The sequence below is a fragment of the Leptopilina boulardi genome, unplaced genomic scaffold, assembly GCF_019393585.1.
Source record: "Leptopilina boulardi isolate dan_hultmark-lab unplaced genomic scaffold, ZJU_Lbou_2.1 LbouV2_377, whole genome shotgun sequence".
Classification (NCBI taxonomy): domain Eukaryota; kingdom Metazoa; phylum Arthropoda; class Insecta; order Hymenoptera; family Figitidae; genus Leptopilina; species Leptopilina boulardi.
Genome location: NW_026137948.1, coordinates 1,118,703 through 1,142,606, shown reverse-complemented (window position 1 = coordinate 1,142,606; position 23,904 = coordinate 1,118,703). Strand labels below are relative to the sequence as shown.

Sequence of the window (23,904 nt, the reverse complement as noted above, 5' to 3'; positions counted from 1 at the left end):
GAAATATATTTAGAGTTTTGAGTAGTTTTGAAAGAGTTCAAGAGTTCTCTCTCTACGTTATAGGAATAGTTCTGTTGACCTTGATAAAAATGCAGAACTTCAAAATTTCATTTTTTCAAAATTTTGAGTTCTAAGAGTTCTGATCAGAGTTCTGTATGTCCCCCCTCGAGTTATACAAGAAATTTATTTTGCTAGAATTCTAATTTTCATTTTTTTCCTTCTTAATGTTTAAATTATATGAAACCTACTGTGCAAATATGTTAATTTTAAATTAAAACATTTTAGTAAATTTTGTTTTTCTTTATAATATTTAAAAAAATTATCACTTGAGTCTCAATCTCTCAATTTTCTGCAATTTTTCTACCGTAAAAATTATTATACTTTCCTGTAAAACACATTTTAAAAATTCAGACTTACCAAAATATCAAGTAAAAAGATGAACAATTAAAAATAAAAAAATAATAATCTTCGTGCAAACTAATTGAACAACTTTGTGGAAAAGTAAAAGAACTCTATAACTCTCTCAAAACTACTCAGAACTCTACAGATATTTCGATTTTTTTATAGTTAAATCGCCGGAACTATTTCAAAAAAGTATAGGGAACTCTAAAACTATACTAGAAGAAGTCAGAACTCTAAAAAAAATTCAATTTTTTGAAATTTGGGCGTCGACTTCACATGTATAAGTTTTTAAAAATTTTAAAATGTCAATAATTTTGGATAGAATGCATGTAGAACGTTCACCAATATTGCAGGTAAATATCCCTAGTAAAAATAATCACGTGTAATTACACAAGTCGATTTGGACATGTCAATACATGTGTAATACACGTGTAAATACATGAGGAAAAAGTATTACACGTGTATTTAAACTTTTCCTCGTGTATGCACACGTGTTTTTAAATGTCCAAATCGACACGTGGAATTACACGTGTTTATTTTTAATGCTGATTAAATAAATTTTCAGAAAACTTTCGGTGATGTAGGGGCAGTAAAACAATACTTCCTCCATGAGGAAGCAAAATTAATAAAATTTGTGAAATTAAAGACTTTAAATATGGATAATTGAAATTATTTTCTCTTACCGTTGGATTCAAGAATGTAGCACAGCATAGCACGATCCTCGGGCCTGATCACCAGGTCACCTGTTTTAGGGTACGGTCACACGACTTTTGGAAAAACCATTCTTGTCTTTCTCTCTCCTATTACAGACGCATAAGTTTGTCTCACTCTGCATTTTCCGTCTTTGGGAAATGTAAGAAAATGCAGAGTGAGACAATCTTATGCCTCTGTCTTAGGAGAGAGAAAGACAAGAATGGTTTTTCCAAAAGTCGTATGACCGTACCTTTACCGTCAACAACGGCTGTAACGCTCAAAATTTGTTTTTCGTCACCCATTATCACTAAATTATTACAGTAGAGCTAATTATTATTTTCACAATCTTAACTTAATTGTCAACACAAGCACTGTTAACTATTGCGTCATTGTTTTTGTCGTAAACATAAAAAAATCGCAGTGCGCATGATCCGCAAATAAATTGCAGACATGTGAACTAGGCTTTAATTTGAAAAGCAAAATTACGAAAACATTGCGTCAGTACCACTGTTCACTGGTTCCAGTAACTGCCAGTGATTGCCGAAAACCCCCAATAAATAAGGAATAACAATTTTTTTTAATAGTTTAAAACCTCTTCTTTTAGGTATAAAAAGTTTGAAGTGAATAAAATAAATTTTGTAATAAAAAAAATATTTAAGAAAAGTCACTGAGATGTGGTACCAACCGCTTAACTTGACAAAAAAATTAAAATGATCGGCGGAGGGCTGTTTGCAAAAAACCACTTTTATTAATTTTACAGAAAACCTACTTAACGAATTTTTGTTTATTTTGACAAATTTATCAAAAGATTAACCCATTAAAACTTAAATGCCCAACCCATGATACAGGGTGCCGTGACCATAAAAGCGTTATATAAACATAATAATAATGACAATAACGCCAAATAGCGTTTCAAAATTTTAAATTACATTGTAATGAATAATTTTAGTCATTTTATTTTGTCGTTCGCTCATTCCTTCTGTTATTAATACACTTTTCTGACACTATGAAAAAATTTTATTTTGTCATTTTAGCATTTATTTAGGGGAGAGGGCCCCAAGATAGACATAGTTTTGATTTTGTGCTCTAACATTCAAACGTTTTAGGATATTTAAAAATGTTGCATACCGTATGAAATCACAATAAATAAGGTATCCTTTGGTCATTAAGAAAAAATTTTAATTGCAAACAAACATTTTTTAAAGAATTTTTTCAAATTGTTGTAAATTTCGATTTGAAAAAAGTGTCCGTAAGATGGACACCTTCATAAAATGTATTAAAAAACGTGTAAAAAAATATCAAGTAAGGATTTTTAAACCAATTTTCTGTTTCTTTATTATATTTTTTAAAAGTTCTAACATTTTTTAAATGGTAAAAATTAAATAATATTGTAAGACAATTAATTAATTATCCAACCTAATTTATTTAATTTATCATTAATTTAATAAGAGATTAGTTATTTTATAATTAAGTAAAAGAAATTAACAATAAATCCAGCTCTAATCTGAATTGTCTGAGTTACAATTCGGAAATTCGTACCAGGGTCTGCAGATTTTGGCGCACTTTAAGTGCACTTCTCTCTGACAGTTATGGCACGCAATCATATTCTCTGTTGATAACAACACAATTTCGAAGTAGAAATAGAAAAAATTTCAATTATGAAGCTTAGAGCATTATTAAGAAACTGTAACATTGAAAATAAATAAAATTAAGAAGTGATGTCTATCTTAGGGCCACCGGACTGTCCATCTTAGGACCAATGACCCCATTTTTTTGGCGCAAATAAAAATTATTTACAAACACAGTGTCAACCGAATCATTTTAAAATACTATTATACGATAAATAAATGAGGTTATTACGATATGGGGCCGTGCACATAGTACGTCACGCAGCTAGGGGGGGAGGGGGTCAGAGATTTGTGACGAAATGTGACATAGGGGGACGGGGGGGGGGTAAGCTCGACTGTTACGTCACACTTTTTTAATGTCGTTTTATTTATTAATTCATATTTTTCCCCTATTTTCTATTATTTGTTTATTAAAATATACTTACTAAAAAAGGAAAATTTAAATAAAAAATAACGGTTTTATTGTATAATTATTAACTAGATTTTGAGAAACGAGAAAGAGTCAACTCACTGAGCTTGTCTAAACTTGCGTAGCTTTTGATCCCACTTTACGTCCTTCAAGATAACAACGACTAAGAAACTTCATGTCCATGAGCTCCCTTTCACTTTTTATAAGTAAACGTAGCACAGTAGAGTGAGAAGTGGTGGGGAGCTCACAGACGTGGACTTTATTAGTGTGATTTCTTCCGACGGAGACATGGTAGGAGTGAAAGCTTCTCGCAGTTTATTTTGACTGAGTTGTGCAGAAAATACTGTGTATTTTTCGCGTCATTAGTTTCATTGATATAGTTTTTATGTAGTTCTTTAGTTTTTTTATACATGTTTTGAATTATGAGCAAATCGGGATATTTATATCCTCGTCTTTACGAGGCTTACAAAAAAGCACACGCGGAAAAATCAAAACAAATTTTGCAATTTGAAGCAAATGATTTGTGGTCCACTTTAAAGAAGAGTGAGAATGTTGCTAATGCCGTCGAAGAAGAAATAAAAAAATTAAATTGTTTATCAACCACCAAAAAGGCAAAAGTTTTAAATTATTTCTCAGGGATATCATCCACAAACAAAGGTGAAACAACTAATTTTTGTCCATCTACGCATCAAGAAAAGTTAACAGACTCGAATGCTTCTGAGGTAAGTAATAACCTAACAATTAACCATTTTTGTTACCAATTTTGTAAATTTTTTTGATAAACATTAAAATCTTTAGGTAAACAAGTTTTCAAAACGAACGGGATCTGTCATTGGTGAAATTCAAAATAAAACTCTTATTTCTTTATTTTTACTATCCATCAGAATTTTTTTTGAAAGATTTTTTTATCATACACGGAAAAATGGATTGTTCATATAGAACAAACAAATCTTATTTTGTTATTGTATCAAATTCAGGATTACTATAAAAATCTGATTTTGAAATTCCATGACTTTTCCAGGTTTTCCAGGTCTAGTTTCAAAAATTTCCAGGTCAATTTTACACATGAATTTATCGTATAAATATCTAATTATTTTATTAATTATTGATAAATTTTTAATTCATTTTCTATAAATACACAACCAATCAAAATATTTCAAGATCATCCGTTTTTTAATTAATTAAAAACGTGAAATGTATGGAAACTAAACATATTTTGGTTATTTTTTTAAAGAATTGAAGAAATAAGAAAAAAGAACTTGAAAAAGACATTTTGTCAATATTTTATTCAAATATTTTTTTGAAAAAGTATCATTTTAAATGTTTCATAAAAAATTAGATGACTTCTAAAATAATAAATGCTTTTTCATTTTCTTATGAAATTAATTTAAAGTTATTTTTTATAGAATAAAAATTATTTATAACCTTTGAACTATATAATTTTTTCCTAAAAATTGCAAAGCGTCAAAGTTTTGAAAAAAACTAAAAAAACAAAAATTAAAAAATCTGAAATCATTTCTTTTAACAGAAAAATGATTTTTAAAATACTAAAAAAAATTTGAAATTTTTACTTATAATTTGGACAACTTGCAATTTTAAAAGAAAGTTACTTGTTAAGGGGGGCGCCTACTTTAGAATGTAAAAAACTGCGTACATTTCAGGAATTTTTTTCTCAAACACATTTAAATAAATCGATGCGAGATTTAGTGTATGTTTTCTTATATATTTAAATCTTTGAAATATAATTTTTTGATTAAATGAAAATAGAATTTAATAATAAAATAAACGCCATATATGTAACGTCTCGCTGCTGAAATTTTCCCATTGCGTACAACCTAGGGTCCACAATTCTTATCCAAAACAAAAAAACAAAATTTTTTCTTTAAATATACATTATTGCCTTCTGTATGAATTAAAAGATTTCAATAGAAAGTAAAAACTGACATTTTTACATGACTTTTTAAAAAAAAATTTAATTTTCGCCAAAAAAAATCTCATTTTTTCTTTAAAAAAAAGCACTAAATTTAACTCTATCAAAAACAAATTTAATTCATACAGAAGAGACACTTTTTATCTTCAAAACAAGCCCAGGTAGACCTTAATCGGTTGAATAGATTTTTGTCTATCGTGTACGCAAACTACAAAAACAGTGTTTTGAGAAAAACGAGTTTAAAGATTGAAAAACATGTAAGTGCTGTTTTTTAAAAACTTACGGCAGTCACAGGCCTCGATGAACGACTATTTTTTTATGGGTAGCTCTTAGATAAGACGACATTTTACTGATAAATGGTAATTTTAATGGTAGATGTAATAGTAGATAAGCGCAACAAATTATGAAAAGTATTAGAGACCGCGAGTGGATTCGCGCGCCAGGCCACGCGCTTTATTGCGTTCTACAAGCTGTAACTCGAAAAATACTTTGTATTTTGACATAATATTTTAAGAGCATATTCTCTGATAGTTGTACTTTCAGTTAAGACAACTTTTAAAAAATCGATTTTTTTGACCCGATAAAGTAGGCGCCCCCCTTAATGTTTCTCATTTTATATAGAAAAAAAATAAAAATCAATAATAAAAAATAAAATAAAATAAAAATACTATCGAAATATAAATCTAAGAACATAAAGAAACATTAAATATTTTTGAACTTATTTAAATTTTTAAGGAAAATTGAAAATGACAATTGAAATTTGTAAAAAAAAAAATCTGTCAAAAACAGGGAAATTTTATAAATTCCTAGAAATTCATTTATTTTACTTCATAAAACCTGATAAATTAAAAAGTATTATTTTTTCATTATAAAATAAATAATTAATTATTATTTAACGAATATTCAAGTTTTTCATTGATAATTTAAAAAAAACATTTGAATTAATAAAATTCCAGGTCAAATTTTAAAATTCCATGACTTTTCCAGGTTTTCCAGGTCCTGTAGCAACCCTGATTAAATTCTTTGTTTTATGAATAATTTTGTAGTTGAGAAATATTTGGTTTTTTCTTTTTCCAAATAAAAAATAATTGCAAAATAAAAAATGTTGCAATAATAAATCAGATGTGTTAGTTCTATATTAACAATCATTTTTGTTATAAATAATAATTTCTTTTTCTCGGTGTAAATATAAAAAAACAAATCGAAATTAAAATTAAAATTTAAATGCAGTTTTTGGTTAATTATAATTTCTTTTAACCTTTAATTAAATTTAATTTCAAAAATAAAATAAAATTTAAAAATATATTTGACAGGTTGATATTGCAACTGCAGTTGACGAAAATCAAACTGCAAATCTATTGAAAAAATCTCGTGAAAAGCCATCGCAGGAATTATCCCAAAAAAAAGTCGGCGTACTTGAAAGTCAACTAAATAGTTTGATCATGGCACGTGAATCAGGCCTAGAATCAGACGACACGAATGAAAAGATCAAAGTTACGAAGAAAGCTTTAATAGAAGAGAAAAAAGTTTTAAAGCGGAAACAAAATGATGCTGAACGTCAACAAAAATTGCGCGATTCCAAAAAACAGAAAATGGCCGAGTTATTAGAGGAACATCCTGAATTGGCAGGGAAGTTAAAAATTCGCGATAAAATAGGAAAACCAAGAGTCGAAGATAATCAAGCTGATCTTCTTAAGGTATGGTACAAACTTTCATGTATACGTAATTTTATATTATTTAAAAAGTCTAAAAATTGCGAAATTTTCAAAAACTAAAAATATTTTTATTTATAATAATTTATACAAATTTTGCAGACAATAACTGACATTGCCATATTTGGAGGAGCCGCAGATGACAGACGTCGATCTGAAAAAATTCGCAGTTGTCGTACATTATACGATCTTCACGCCGAAATGCAAAAACTAGGATATCAAATAAGTCGCTCTGCGTTGTATATGAGACTTCTTCCAAAACGCTCAACAACGATTGAAGGAAAACGCCATGTTGTGACTGTTCCGGTGAAGCTTTCCAGACCTGAAGCGGATCATCATGCAAATGATGTTGATGGCAAATTTTGCACAGCAACCATGCGATCTTTAGAGTCCTTGGCATCAGTGCTCGGTCCAGATCAGGTGTTCTTTCTATCACAGGACGACAAAGCTAGAGTGCCATTGGGAATCACTGCTGCTAAAAAGCAGGCTCCCATTCTCATGCACGTCGATTACCAAGTTCGTTTACCCGACCATGATTTTGTTGTTGCTGAACGTCACAAATTTATTCCTTCAGTGTACGCCTGCATTGACATTGCTAGAGATGGAGAAGGGCAAAGCTCAGATGTTTCATACTCGGGACCCACCTACATCGCAATTCGCAGTGGAAAGCACTGTTCATCCAATGCCAAAACGCATGCTGCAGATTTGGACAGACTTATCGAAATTCCAACTTTCCAAAAATTTGCAAAAACTGAGGATGATTCAGTAAAGCCGATTTTTATTGTAACCTGCGACGGTGGCTCAGATGAAAACCCTCGTTACCCTCGAGTCATCGCTGAAGCCATTAAACATTTTTTAAAGTTCAATTTGGATGCCTATTATATTGCCACTAATGCTCCGGGACGTAGTGCATATAATAGAGTAGAGCGACGCATGGCACCACTGAGCAAGGAGCTCACTGGTTTAATTTTATGTCATGAACATTTTGGGTCCCACCTTAACTCAAAGAATGAGACAGTTGACGAAGAATTGGAAAAACGAAATTTTGAGCACGCAGGGCGTGTTTTGGCTGAAGTCTGGAATTCTATTGAAATAGATAATTTTCCCGTCGAGGCGGAATACATCGGCCCGGAAGAATATCCAGCTTCAACTTTGCCTGTAAATGAAAAATGGTATTCAACGCATGTTCGCGAATCTCAATACCTCTTGCAAATCGTGAAATGCAACGATGAGAAATGCTGTAGTCCTCGACGATCAAGTCTCTGGAACATTCTGCCTGACGGTTTTTTGCCGCCTCCAGTGCTTGTTAAGCAAACCCCTAATGGATATATTACTGTAAAAAATACGGACAACGAAGGCAAATTTTGTCCTCTTCTTCTGCGTATGGCTCTTCAACTTCAACCTCAAACTGAAGAATTTGCAATTTTACCGTATGACTACTACTGTCCCAGTCTACAGTTTTCGCTCGAATCAAGGTAATTAAAAAAATTATATTTTGTAATTGTTAATTTAATTTATTATTCTATATTATTATTGTTTATTCAACAGGGTTTGCAATGTTTGTGGGATTTATCGTGCGTCAAACAGAGCAATTATCAAGCATATGCAAACGATGCATAAAAAACAAAATGAAAAGCCTGACCCGGAAAAAAATTCGCACAGAAAGAGTTGCAGCACGAAGAGCTAAGGAGCTTCTGTGCGTCTACAAGGAAGATTATTATGCCCCTGAAGAAGCCATGTGGATAGATGAGGATGAAGTGGATCATGATTGTATTCCCGAATTTCCCGAAACGAATACCAAAGGAATGCCAGTGGTACAAAGTATCAAAGAGTGGTGTACTTCTGCTTGGTCAGAAGAAAAAACGCGATAAATATATCAATATAACAAAGCAAATTATATTCCATGATCTCAATTAATATAAATAAAAAGAGTTTTAAGAACCTTAAATTATTCATTCATAAATTTCGAATGATACATTTTATGCATGCTTATACTGTACGTCTAATATTACGTACACCAAAAATTTAAAGGTGTGACGTGACTTTATAGGGGGAGGGGGGGTTTCAAGGTTTGTGACGAAGTGTGACATGGGGGGAGGGGGGGTCTAAATTGGTCAAAAATCGCGTGACGTACTATGTGCACGACCCCTATGCACATATATATTCGAAATCAAAAATATAGATAATTTTACCGACTGAAATAAAAACTGTTACAAAAATTAAAGCATGTATCATACACAGGATTTTTTACCCGCAATCAACCAATTACAGAAAATTCTTTTAAAAAATCTTTAAAAGAAATTGATAGAGATATTCAAAAGTAGAAACGTTTCCTTTGTACAGTACAAAATATAACAAAAAGTGTTTTTTGAAGTTAGAAAGAAATGAGCCAACTTTTGAATTCTGACCTTTGATTTGGATTGACGATTCCGGTTTGCGGGACAATCTTGAAAAATATAAAGTTTAGATTACATAAAAAAGTACTTACCAAACCTAGGAGGAATTCCATTGATTGACATTTTCTTCTATGTTCTTTTTTTTCTCGTTTGTCACTACAGGATCGGCTGCTATTACTTTCTGCCGATACGGCTTCACAATAACGAACAAAATCTAAATCTATGTGATATCCATAAGGGCAACATATACACTTTGCGCAGATGGTGGTAGATAAAGAGCCATTATTTTTCACTAAAATAAATAAAATAATATAAATAGCAAGAAATTTTTCAGAAAAATTCGACAGAACATATATTCCCCAGGCAGCACCGTAACTTTTCCGAACCTTGACTGAGCCGCACAAGGCGAAGTTCGGAAGCTTGAGTTGCGAGGTTTATACAAGATTCTGTCAATACTTAAATGGCCGCACATTAGTACTGTTGAGAACTATGGTGGTCGAGGGTTCGAATCTCAAAATCAACCCGTCGGAAGAAAACTCATTTTCTTTTCTTTTTTTTATTAATATTATTTTATAAATTAATAATATTAAATTTATTTTTTTATTAATGATTTATTAAATGCAATATTTACTCAAGTTCTGCGCCCAAACTTCAATATGTGTGGACATTTAAACATTGACAGAACCTAGTATGAACCTCGCAACTCAAGTTTACAAACATCGCCGTATGAGGCTCAGTCAAGGTTCAAGGAAGTTTCAGTGCTGTCTGGGTCGCTTCCCTAGGGTTTTCGAGATAAAAGCGTTTGTTTCACATATGGTGGACGCACAATGTTGGTGCCGCTTTAAGTATCCAGATAGCAAGAATAGATGCACATTGTTAGACTCGCTCGCGTGCGGATTAACCTGCACGGCGTGACATCAATTGAGCACGCAGATGCGTCCTCATATATGACGCACGACGTGTGTATCGCACGCGTGATGTTGAAACTCATGTTTAGTGTATTTAATTTCTATCAGAAAAATTTATTAAATTTTTACCCAGGTGCAAATTTAAGGTTGGCCCAAAGTTAACACAACTTTACGTGCCAAAGTTGGTCCAACTAGCGGAATGATAACGGGCAGCCGCTCAATGGGGTCAATGGTTGGCCCAACTACTTTTCCCAAAGTTGGGCCGACCTTTGTCAAAAATGTAAAAATTATTAATTATACTATAAACATATATTGGATGTTGTCTTAAAATCATCATTTAATTATTGCATACATATCAACACTAAACGCAATCTTATACATACATACATTTTAAAAATATTTATAGCTCGCAAGGATCGAACTCGCAACCAAACGCACCGAAGTCTAACACGCTATCCATTATCCTATGCTTACATGAGATTCTAAAGACAAAAATGATTTTATAAGCTCCAACTTCAGAAAAATTCAGTTTGTAACTCATGATGAAAAATAAATCAGATAACCCTTGTTATTTTTTAGTTAATCTATTTTAATTAAAATAAAATGTCACAAAAATTTTTTATTTTTACAATGAATGTAAAGAAAACTTTACATTTTGCGAAGAGCTGTCCGGTGCAAAATCCCAAGTGCTTGACATGTGCTGACTTGGAGAAGACTGAGACAGACCATTTAAGTGGAAGAATTTCTTGCACGGTTGACAGGGAGGAACTGGAAAAGCTTAAAAGGGCAAATCCTTAATGCTTCTTCAGGTCAATCTGCATACAAGTAAGGATGAACAGGTCCTCCTGATGCAAACAGCCAGGGAAAATGAGACCGATATCCTGTTCTGCAGTGAGCAGTATCGAGGAAGTGATCTCGCTCCCTGGTATCAAGACAAGGCGAAGAGAGCCGCCATCAAGGTGTGTAACCCAGAATTTGCGAGTTGACAAGTTCCTAGTGACGAGCAGTGAATTTGTTTGGGTGGAGGTGGCTAACATACGTATGTATAGCTGTTACTTCTCGCCAAACGATCCACTGGCAGACTTCGAATCCGATATACAGAACCTGGAATCGAGCCTTCGAGAATCCAAGTTGGATGTTCTCGTCACTGACGACTTCAATGCAAAGTCTCCAGAGTGGGCAGAGACAAGGCTCGATAAAAGAGGAATTCTGACCGGCGAAATAATCTCCAGGAACGACCTTGCAGTTGCAAACCGGGGAAGAACATGGACGTTTAGAAGAGATGCGATCGGATCCATTATAGATCTAACGATCGCATCCTACATAATATTTAGCCGCATATGCGACTAGCAGTTCTCTGAGGATTATCCCAGCAAACACGTTATGTATCAGGTAGATAACAAATAGGTCACATTGTTATGTCACTCTGTAACATTATTTAAATGTAACCATTATATAATGAGAATGAAACGCTGTGATATAATTCTGTTATTCTATGGTGATATAATTGTTACATAATTTGTATACGTATATGTTATATAACAATATGATATATTTATTACATCACAATGTGGTAACTTTTTGTATGTCACATTGTTCTTTAATTGTTAGGTAACAATTACACAGCCCCACAAAAAAAAAGTGTCGTGCGCGGCAGACCAGACTAGTCATTTCCCATGTATTTTGACGCGCTGAACACGAATCCGAAGTCCGTTTTGCTCCATCACGTCAGGATTTTTTTCTAACCTCCAAAAACCTGTCGGATTTTGAGAGGTAGGCTATTTTTTTAAAAAATTGATGGATTTACTTCAAAATTGGTATCTAGGGGTTTTTTGGGTCGCTGATGACGAATTTGAAGTTAGATTTTCAAAATTCAAAATGGCGGCTCCAATATGGCGGACGAATTTTGTAAAAAGTGATGGATTTACTTCAAACTTGGTATCTAGGGGTTTTTTGGGTCGCTGATTACGAATCTAAAGTTAGATTTTCAAAATTTAAAATGGCGGCTCCAATATGGCGGACGATATCGACCCTTCAAAGGTGATAATTCCGCCCTTACACACGAAACTAGGAGCAATTAAACAGTTTGTCAAAGCCTTAGATAAAAAAGGAAACTGTTTGAAATACCTGGAACAAAAGTTTCCAGAAATCTCTGATGCGAAACTAAAAGAAGGGGTTTTCGACGGACCACGTATTCGCAAATTGTTAAAAGATGAGCAATTTATCACCAAGATGAATAAAAAGGAGAAAGCCGCATAACTTAGTTTTAAAGCAGTTGTCGAAAATTTTCTGGGTAATCACAAGAGTGAAAATTGGGAGCAAATAGTTAGTGATATGATTAAAAACTTTGGTAAGTTAGGATGCTAAATGAGCATAAAGTTGCATTACTTAGACTCGCATCGGGATTAATTCCCTGAAAATTTGGGAGATTACAGTGAAGAACAAGGAGAACGATTCCATCGTGATCTGACAGAATTTGAGCGTCGTTATCAAGGAAGATGGGATGTAAATATGATGGCCGACTACTGTTGGATGCTGAAAAGGGATATTGTACCTGGAGGCACCAATTTAAAAAGAAATCCATTACACAAATCCTTTGAGGACAAAAGAGTGCGCTACCATAAAAAGACGTGAATACCTTACTTATGTATATAAGAATTTTCATTTCTAGTTTTGAAAATCTAACTTCAGATTCGTAATCAGCGACCCAAAAAACCCCTAGATACCAAGTTTGAAGTAAATCCATCACTTTTTACAAAATTCGTCCGCCATATTGGAGCCGCCATTTTGAATTTTGAAAATCTAACTTCAAATTCGTCATCAGCGACCCAAAAAACCCCTAGATACCAATTTTGAAGTAAATCCATCAATTTTTTAAAAAAATAGCCTACCTCTCAAAATCCGACAGGTTTTTGGAGGTTAGAAAAAAATCCTGACGTGATGGAGCAAAACGGACTTCGGATTCGTGTTCAGCGCGTCAAAATACATGGGAAATGACTAGTCTGGTCTGCCGCGCACGACACTTTTTTTTGTGGGACTGTGTTATGAAAGTATGTGACATAACACATGAATATTTATGTTATTTTTTAACCAACATTTTTTTCTATGAGAATACGGGTCAAGTCTCGGATTTTTCTCAAAATTCGTTAAATTGTAGTGATAGTGGTGCTACATAAGTGTACAAATTTTGAATTTGAAATTTTTAATATTTTTCGAGATATTTACAATAACAAATTTGAGCAATATTTTTTTAATTTACTTATAACTTTTTTCCTACTAAAAATAGAGAAAAATGTTGTGAATGTTTTTTACGCAGAAGATCTTAAACTTTTAGAAAAAATTATTTTTAAAAATAATATTAATTTTTAAACACTTTGTTTAAAAAATAAAATTTGTTTATAACTTTTAAACATGTTCTCCCTCATTTAGAAGCGCGAAAAAAATCATGAATATTGTTTAAGTCATAATAAATCGATGGTTTAATTTTTGAGATGGCATTATTTTTTGTTTTCAAGATATTAATTAATTAACTAACAAAAGTTAATAAAAAATGAAATATTTTACGAACAATTAAAATTAGAGTACTTAAAACACCATGCTTATCAAAATCCGCATCCAACGAGCCCTATATGAAATATTTCTAATAAACGGGTGTTAAATTAATAATAATTAATAAAATTTATTTAAATAATTAATAACATTTGAAGAAATGAAGATAAATCGTCAATTCTTTTTTTATTTGGAAGATCATCTAATTCTGTGTCAAAAAAAGAATATTAAGTATTACCAAGAATCAAAAATTAATTATAAAATGTTATTTAGAAAAAGACTGAAAAATACCATGCTGAGTAGGTAGGCAGCCCCCTCCAACTTGTGTCGTAGGGTCTCAATTTTCAATAATCATCTGTTAATAATTTAGATTTGTTAAAAATGTTATTTATACTGGTTTTATTTAACACAGAATTAGATGATCTTCCAAATAAAAAAAATTGACTATTTATCTTCATTTATTCAAATGTTATTAATTATTTAAATAAATTTTATTAATTATTATTAATTTAACACCCGTTTATTAGAAATAGTTCATATAGGGCTCGTTGGATGCGGATTTTGATAAGCATTCTAATGCTGTTTTTAAAATTACTCTAATTTTATTTGTTCGTAAAATATTTCATTTTTTATTAACTTTTGTTAGTTAATTAATTAATATCTCGAAACAAAAAATAATGCCATGTCAAAAATTTAACCATCAATTTATTATGATATCACATGTGATTTTCTGTTATGTAATTGCTAAATAACTATTATATAACAGTGTTTGCTGGGATACCGCATTTGACCACCAGTACATCCAGTTCTCAGTCTCAGTGGGAGACACACGAAGAGGCAGAAGACAGGAAGTTCCTAGTCGAAAAAGCCACTTGTGGAACACTAAGAGACTCGACAAGGAGAAGTTCGGTCAGTCCCTTTTAGAAGCCCGCTTAATTCAAGAGTTGGACTGGGTAAGGAGGCCTAACAGTCTTGATGGTGAAGTGCGGGCGGTGAGAAATATAATCGTCACCGCCTGCGATGCGTCAATGCCGAGAGAATAGTCTATCGGATTACCAATTTGAATTCCGTAAAGGTCGGTCCACAGTTGATGCCATAAAGGCAGTTGTGGACGTAGCCAGAGAAGGGAAAAACTAATTGGGTCCAGATAAGAAAAAGAGCTTCTGAGCGTTGGTAGCAATAGACATACGAAACGCGTTTAATTCCCCGAGATGGGAAGATCTCATAGAGTCGATGATAAGGAAGGGTATACCGCCCTATTAGTTGCGGATAATGGATATTTATTTTACACTTAGCGATAAGTGGGTTATTTACGAGGAGACACCTGCATTCTCAAAGAAGAAATGCAGCGTGGGGCCCCTCAAGGCTCGAGGGTAGGACCATTTTTATGAAATGTATCGGACGATGACTTCCTGTGAATGGACCTGCCCGAAGGTGCGGTGATCGTCTGCTTTGCGGACGACGCGTTGATCATGTGCGCTGCTGACTCTGCGGAAGCTCTGGGGATATTGGTGAACGAATGTCTGCGGCAAGCGAAAATGCTGGCTGGAAACCAGAGGTCTTCAAATGGCCCTGGAAAAGACCGAAGCATTGCTGGTCACAGACAGACATGGCTATAAATCCCCACGAATCGTGTTAGACGAATTCGAGGTCAAGTGGAGGAGACAGATAAAGTACCTAGATGTGGAACTGGATGGAAGATTAAACTTCCATCACCACATGGCTACGGCGTCAAACAAGGCGATAGAGTTTGCGGCTAATTTAGCACGGGTGATGCCAAATATTGGAGGCCCCCGTGAAAAGAAAAGGAGACTGGTGGCGAAAGTCGCCCACCCTAAGTTGCTTTACACAGCACCAGCGTGGGCCTCATCCTTAAGAACAAAAAGATGTTTAAACATCTGTAAAAAGATGCTGTACGCGCAAAGAAGCATTACTTCGCGTATCGTCTCTGCTTATTGGACAGTATCTACGAGCGCTGTGCAGGTCGTTGCAAGTATCCCGACATCAGATCTTTTGGCGCTTGAGAGGGAGGAAATTATTTTCCTTCTCAAAGAGGCAAATTCCTCGGAAGGGGAAGATCGACCTAGCAAGGACCGCATCCGCTTTGAAGCGAGGCACAGGCTCGTCGAAAAATGGCAAGAGAAATGGGACGGGGAGGTAAAAGGTCGATGGACTTATCGCCTTATACGAGCACTCGCCACCCGGTGAAGTAGGAACTATGGTGAGGTATCCTACTACTTGACGTAAGCGCTGACAGGTCACGGGTGTTTTAACTCTTACCTACAGCGCTTTAAGAAGAGAGACAGTGCGGAGTGTGCTTACTGCAAGTTCCCTGTGGACAACGCAGAGTACACCCTCTTTGCCTGCAGAAGATGAAACTTGGAGAGGTAGACCATGTTCACCGGTGTAAACGCTACAGTTACACCGCAAAACATGGTAGCGCTGATGATCCAATCCCTGGAAAACTGGCGGCTCATCGTGACCTTTATCATTTCTGTTATGATGAGAAAGGATTTCAATGGCCGCAGAAAAGCGTAATTGACAGTCTCCGGTTATTATTTATTTGTTCATTTTATTATTTATTTTGTCTTTTTACAATTTTATGTTTATTTTATTTTGTGTTTTATTTATTTCAGTCTTTTTACAGTTTTATATTATATTTTATGTGTTCATTTGTCTTTTTACAATTTTATTTTTGACTTTGGCAATAATTCCTAAATGCAATACTTTTAGAGTTAACGTTAGGTCATTGAAATTAGGTGTATTTTTAAAAAACTCGAAAAAATCAGATTTTTAAAAATTCATAACTTGAAAATTTGAGCACTTATAAAAAATACGTAAACCATTTTTTTTATGAAGATCGAAAAAAATATATTTACCGAATGTAAATGTCCATTGGTAAATTTCACTTGGAATTGCCCTTATATATGTATTATTGGCATTGCAACTATTACCACTATGTATGAGTGTGTATGCACTTGGCATATAGTTTCTTATAAATTTCTATCTAGTAAGAAACAGAAGTTATGTACCTGTCGACAATGGTCCTAATCGCAAATCTAGCAATTTTTTTTTATCTAGTAATTTTTCGTATAGGGGCTCTATTAGAAATTCATGTGGTAACACGTCAATAAATTAGGAAGTTTCTTGGACATTTCTGAAATGGATTAGGCAAATTCTCATTTGATTTATTTTTGGAATATTAATATTCAATTCAACAGAAGATAATGAAATTTTTTAGATTAATTCCAAAGCGTCCACCATATGTAAAATTTTAAACACTCTTTTCTTCAAAATGCTTGAGAAGCACGTTGAACTGCTTTGTCACAATTAAAGGTGGGTCATGTACTACAGTATACCAGGCTGAAAAAACTTGTACAAGTTCTTATTGTCTTATTAAGACTCTTCACTTATGCATGCTAAAAATTATTGCGCAGCTGTAAAGGATTAAGAAAACTGTTGCGCAGCCTTTAAAGTTTTTAATTTAAAAAACATAAATAAACATGTACAAGAGCATGTTCCACATCTGGTACAAGAAAATTTACATAAAACCTGCACAAAAAATATTTACAAGAACATGTATATTTTCTTATCCAGGATCTTGTACAAGTTCTGATACCGGAACATGACTCAATTCCGGATGCTGAACTTGTTCAAGAACATTAGTTGAACATGTACAAGAACTTGTACATTTTCTTGTACAAGTTTTTTCAGCCGGGTAGCGAAGTTTTAATTTTTTTTAAAAGCACCGCATCTGGGGTTCCCCATGTTAGTGAAAGTTTTTAAAAATTGTTTTTTCCCTCTTTGGTTAACATTATTTAACATTAAAATATTACAATTTTATACATATATGTTATTATACCAAAAAAGTTCGCTAGTCCGGTTATGTAGTATAGATAGATCTCTACTTCATCATATGTTAGCAAAGTAAAATATCTTAATAACCTTTTTTAAATTTAAATTGAATTTCGTGAGATACTTTTCGGTAGTCTTAAACTATACCAAGTAGGTAAACAGGTATGCCCGTAAACTGGTTGAAGTATTCATTTTTTTAAGCATTATAGATAATAAAAATAGACGAACGAAAATAATGCCCTTAGCCGTTTTTTTAAACGCAAAAAACCAAAATTTTTATAAGGGCAAAAAAAATTTATTTATTTTTCAAAAGCGTTCAAAATTACAACGTATATCAAGGAAAATTTTTTGGTGAATCAGATGCGCAATCTACGGTAGAACTATTGTACTATGGGTTGAGGACAACTGTTATCCTAATTTGGTGCGTCAAAAGCACTGTAAGGGACATCAGACGGAATGTAGGGGATATAGGTTGCACCAAACCAGGATAACTGATGTCCGTTTTTAAAGTACACGTAAAGAAAATGTCTGAAAAATAATAATAAAGTCTAAAGAAAATATAGATTAATATGATTAAATTTTTGATTAATATTAAATAAATTATAATACTGTATTAAAATACGAAATCTATGTATGAAATATTAAATCTTCATATTCATTGAAATATTTTTAATACAGTATAGTAATTTTGTCGAATCAGTATAAAAAGAATTTCAATATTGTATATTACTGTATATAAATGTTTAACTTGATAGTAAATAATTGTTGAATCTTCATATTGCTCAAAACATTTTTAAGACTGTGTAGTAATTTTTTCCATACATTAAATTTATTTCAAAAAAATATTTTGCAATTTTAATTTATTGAAGCATCATATATCTTGATATTGCACCCACAATTTGTTCTTCCATTACCACTTATATGCATTATAATCGCTAACGGTTATTTATATTTAATAATCGCCTACCTAACAGAAAATCTTCGAACGCTGGGAATTGAACACACACCCTAAAACTGATAGATCACAATCCTCACCAAGTAACTACACAACGCACGCTGGAAGAGCATGTATAATAGTCAATGATATTTTTCATTTAGAATAAAACTGACGCATGCGCAATTCTACAAAGTCTTTTAAACATTAGGATAATTTTCTTAAACTTGTATTGGAAATTTATCTAGAATCATCCTTCTCATATAAGTATTAAAAAAGTTTATGTTCTGTATAATGAAAGTTTCGTAAAGCATAATATTAATTTTAGTACTTTTGAAAGTATTTCTTTCATTGTATAATAATACAAGTTTAAAATATTCTTTAGATTTTTTCTTTCCGTGTAGATTGGACGCAATGGGAAAATTTTAGCAGCGAGGCGTTATATATGACATTTATTTTATTATTAAATTTTATTTTTTTTTAATTTTAAAGGCTTAAATATATAAGAAAACATCCACAAAATCTCGCATCAATTTATTTCAATGTGTTTGAGAAAAAAATTCCTGAAATTTACTCATTTTTTGACCTTCTAAAGTAGGCGTTCCTCTTAAGAATCCCATGTGGAAAAATTTTGTGAAAGTCTAGCGTTTAGAAATAGTCTTACCAGTCATAGGCAAGCCCGTCTAAACTAATCGGCTTTGCTATTCGCGAAGAAGCGTTTTAATAGACGTAGTCGAGTTCGTCTTATCTAGACCGTTTTTCAAGACTCAGGCCAACGACTTTACAGCGCTACTTGACAAACGTGTAGGTTATGGTCGTTTGCCGTTGTCAATGTACTTTTATAGTTGTTGCACTTTTGTAAAATTCTTTTTTTGTAAAATACTTTTGTAATTGTATACAAATATTTTTAAATAATAAATTTTTTACAATTTTTACTAATTACAATTTATTATATGATGCATTTCATATGAGAAGACGGGCACATGTGTCGGATTTTTCTCAAAATTTGGTAAATTGTAATGATAGTGGTGCTAAATAAGTGTACAAATTTTGAATTCGATCAATTGTAGACTTTAAAAGATTTGGAAAAACTGCTTTTGGAATCGTTCCTCGGTTTTTATTTGTCTATAAATTCAATAAATTCTTCTCTCCAACTTTTCTTAATGGATCGAAACACAGCGACATCTAATGGTTGTAAAAGAGGTGTTGAATTAGGCGGCAGCAGAATAAAAGTAATATCATTTTCCTGACACTCCTTTATTACTTTAGAAGATACATGACTAGCTAAGTTATCTTCAATCATAACTTTTTTGCTAGGAAGATTTTTCAAATACGGTAAACATAATTTTAAAAATCAATCTTCAAAGATTTCCATATCAAACCATCCGCTTTCGTTTCGATTGTACCGGGAACCAGGAATCCCTCCTTTAACCCACATTGGATAAAGATATTTTGCTTTATAGACAGAGTAAGGAGGAAGTAACAGACCATCTCCAGTTGCTGCAAACATGACACTTATGGCGCTTTTTGAGGAGTCAATGATTCTTTCTGGATGTTTTGATCCTTTTCTAACAATGACTTGTATACTTCCAGGATCATCGGTAAAATTGGTTTCATCATAATTGAGGATATTTGATGGTGGAATCCCATTCAGTGAAACTTCCAAATTATCAAAATATTATTTAATAATTACATCATTAACTTTAGCTCTAGACCTTTTGATATTTTCACTAAAACGAACGGACAAGTCTTTAAGGCGCTGTAGAAATAACTTAACCCATTCTCGATTTGGCTTACTATTTTGGAAGAGTGTACATTTACGTCCTAATTGATTTAGATATAGTTAAATTATGTAGCATATCTCACTTGCTTGTAAAGAAAATCCTCAGGAGCCTGCAATTTTCAAATGTTCAGCAATTGCAATTTATTCTGATGACAATAGTGCACAAGGACGTCCATGTTTTAGAGGGTGTTTATTTGACTTTTTATCTTTCAAAGTTGAAAAGAGTATTTCATATTCCTTCGCAATTTGCGCCAATGATTTAGTAACAACTAAAACAATTAAAAATCTTTGATTTTTCTATCTATAAAATACAGATTTAAATATTTCAGAAATAGGTTACCGAATCGCCGAATTTCCTCTCATCACCGACTTTACCCCATTTTACGGTAATTAAAATTAGGGGTGTTTTTTATTTTTTCGGTTATGCTAATTACGAATCTCAAATCATATATTCAAATTCAAAATATCATTTTGCTTCCTCTTTACGATCAGCAAAAAAAATTGCTTCCTCGTGGAGAAAGCACTAACATTGAAATAAACATACAGACATAATATAGTAATATAAACATTTGAGTACTGTAACGATGCGTAAATTAAAACGACATCTTTTTAGTCCTCGACCTGGTTGACGAAAGGTGAAGCCGAACTTTTAATCTTCGTTCTGAAATTATGTAATGCACAAAGAAGCCGAAAGAAAATCTCGTATTCTATTACTCGTTATTTTTATTAAAGATTCTGCCTTTTGTTTTATTTTGTTTAAGTTCGTTGGATGCAGCCAGTTACAAGCGCAATTTAAAAATACCAATAGACTCTCAGAATCGGAGTGAAAAGTGTCTGAAATGCAATTTGAGGGTGCTATTAAGCCATTGGAGCAACAAGAAAATCAACAGTTTTTCACTTGTGGCTGTCTAAATATATTTTATTTTACTTTGTTTTTCAATACTCCGAAGCTCTTATATTATGGCCAATCCAAGATTAATTGTAATTTCAGTATTAAAATAGCATATCTGCGTGTCCAGATTCTATTATTTGTAAAGAGCGAATTTAAATTAACGCGCCCTTTACTGATGGGAATGCGCCCTCTAGTGAGCAATGTGGCTTTTGTTTAAATGTTTAATTTTTATTTAAATTAGCCAGGCGCTCTCTTTATAAATAATACGGATCGCCTTTATAACCTGTCATAAATTAAAAATTTCCTGAGTGCTAAATTGATTGTTTAACTTTTACATAAATAAATGACAGCTTATAGTAATTATACATTTGAGTTAAATTTAAAGAATTAATGGAAGTTAAAAAATCGAAAATTCACAGTTTAGCTAAAATTTCTAAATATTAATGAAAAATAATATATAATTTATAATTATTTACAATTATATCGATTCGTTTCAATGCAAGGATAACAATTATTTTATATTTAAACTTGAATTTAAATAAATACAAAATTTTTCAGCAAAAATGTGAATTTTGTATTTTTTAACTTTCATTAATTTATCAAATTTACCTCAAATGTAAATTTTATATGTACTAATCGATTCGTTTTCATGCAAAGAATACAATTATTTCATTTTTAAACTTAAATTTAAATAATTACAAAATTTTATAGCCAAAATGTGAATTTTTGATTTTTAAACTTTTATTAATTCTTTAAATTTAAATTAAAACTATACTTTATATATACCGATCGATTTGACTTGACGTAAGGAATACGATTTTATTATCTTCGAAGCAAAAAAGGGATTTATACACACATACATACACATACATACATATGTTACGTCCCAAGCTAAAAGTAAAGTAAAGTGCTGATTTATCAAGTTGGTAAATCTTGATATTTATTTTTATGTTGATTCGTGTCACTTTATAAGAACAAGGGTCCTTTGTAAATAATATTATGCATATTCCCTTTTAAAATGAACAATTTATTAGACAATAATGTTTTAAAATATAATTTTACTTACAATGTTGAAGTTGATTCTAGATTGTTACAATGAATGCAACCGGCTTTACATAATTGTATCGCAGGATGACAATAATTAAGTTCGTTATTTAGCACTAATGCACCAACGACTATTTAATATTATTTAAGAGATATTTCTCGACACTGTACCTTAATACAAAAAGAAACTTGTTTCTTTAATAATCGGAAGTAACTTTCACAAAATAATATTATACGACAATCGAAATAAATTAACTTATAAAATTCAATGAAAATTACCTTCAATCTTATATAAATTAAAGAAACAAGACTCTTTTTATTAACGCTGATTTAAAAGTACAATTTCACGATTGAAGGGCCGACTCAACGATACTGTTCGGGCAGAAAATCACCGGAGTAATATGACAACTATGAGCCTATTAACAGTGGTTTATATACTTTTTTAAACAATGAAATGATCTAATTTAATTATGATAAAAATTGTAAGATCAAAAGGTTATTCAATTTTTTTTTAGTTAAAGCAATTACCTATTTTAATTAATATTACAATTCTTATCTTCGATCAAAGTTTATCATCTCATGACATACTTTCTTATATATTTACTATATTATAAATATGTGCCTTCTCAGAAAGGTACGAAAAATATGTTGGTCCATTATTATTTAAATCTTTCCATTAGTTATTGCGCAAACGTTAAGCTACTATTTAATTATTTGTATATAATTTACTTTACTGAGAATGTGCACAGAAAAAAACTGAACTCAGAATGATGCGTGTAGGCGGCTCATTTTGATGCGCAACAAAAATGAACCAGGTTGGTGGCGCCACTGTCTATGTCGTTTAGCATTGGCTCATTTTGATTTGCATCAAAAATGAGACAAGGTTTTTTCTGTGTGATATTCTTTAATATCGACGCCTAATAATTAATTCTAAGTTGATCAATTATCATACGGGTTGATAACGCATCGACTGCAGTGAAGAAGAGCAATGCTAATTATGGTTGATAATATTGAACAACGCATGTAGATCATTTCTTTAAAAGATGTATACACACACATACATACATACATCATATACATATCTATATACTTTTCTTTTATGAGATAATTAATTTTAAATACTATATATTAATTACATTATAATAATAGTTATCTATAAGTCTAATTATTATGTATATTATGTGTATATATATATATGCACATATATACATATAATATATATATCCATAATTATGTGAAAAATTATTTTGAAGTGGTCGGGATGTAACAACATACATCCGGACAATTGATCAGGATCTCATGTAAAATGTTTCTATATAGAAAAAAATTTGGCTCTCCACTTTGAAATTTTTTATAAAGAAAGGACTACAAAGCTTCCTCCACGAGGAAACAAAATATCAATCCAATTTACTTGAAAATCGTTAATCAGGGTTTTTTGAGGTCGCTGATTACGAATCTAGAATCAGTTTTAAAAAATTAAAAATTGGCGGATCGAAAATGGCTGACGATGAAATCAAAAATCAAACAAATTTGCATGAAAGATGTTACTAACTTCAAGTTCAAAATCAGCGACCGTAAACAGTATATAGTGATTTGTTTTGATTTCATCGTCCGCAATATTAAATCCGACATTTTGAATTTTTTAAAACTGATTACAGATTCGTAATCAGCGACCCTGAAAACCATAGGTGCAGTACCTTTTGTAGCTATTTATCAAGTGTCCTAATTATGAGACTGAAAGAGTTCATCAAAAAAAAATTTTCTGGTCT

At 32.1% G+C, this 23,904-nt stretch overlaps 3 protein-coding genes across 10 annotated transcripts in view; 2 read left to right on the top strand and 1 right to left on the bottom strand.

Annotated features, from left to right (window-relative positions):
- The window catches only part of LOC127287886 (pseudouridylate synthase 7 homolog), a 757,063-nt gene that overhangs the window by 108,693 nt on the left and 624,466 nt on the right, over positions 1-23,904 (top strand). The window lies entirely within an intron of this gene.
- The window catches only part of LOC127287884 (KN motif and ankyrin repeat domain-containing protein 2), a 265,830-nt gene that overhangs the window by 122,552 nt on the left and 119,374 nt on the right, over positions 1-23,904 (bottom strand). For 4 of the 7 annotated variants that reach the window (XM_051315023.1, XM_051315024.1, XM_051315021.1 and 1 more), the window contains exon 3: positions 9,263-9,462. The exons of the other annotated variants lie outside the window; for them this stretch is intronic. In XM_051315023.1, coding sequence (XP_051170980.1) covers positions 9,263-9,462 — 200 coding nt within the window. The remainder of the gene's footprint in view (positions 1-9,262; positions 9,463-23,904) is intronic. 7 annotated transcript variants of the gene reach the window in all.
- Positions 6,282-8,346, top strand: LOC127287888 (uncharacterized). The gene is made up of 2 exons (XM_051315039.1): positions 6,282-6,759; positions 6,877-8,346. Exons 1-2 carry the CDS (start codon positions 6,505-6,507, stop codon positions 8,251-8,253), a joined length of 1,632 nt encoding a protein of 543 aa, XP_051170996.1. The 5' UTR covers positions 6,282-6,504; the 3' UTR covers positions 8,254-8,346.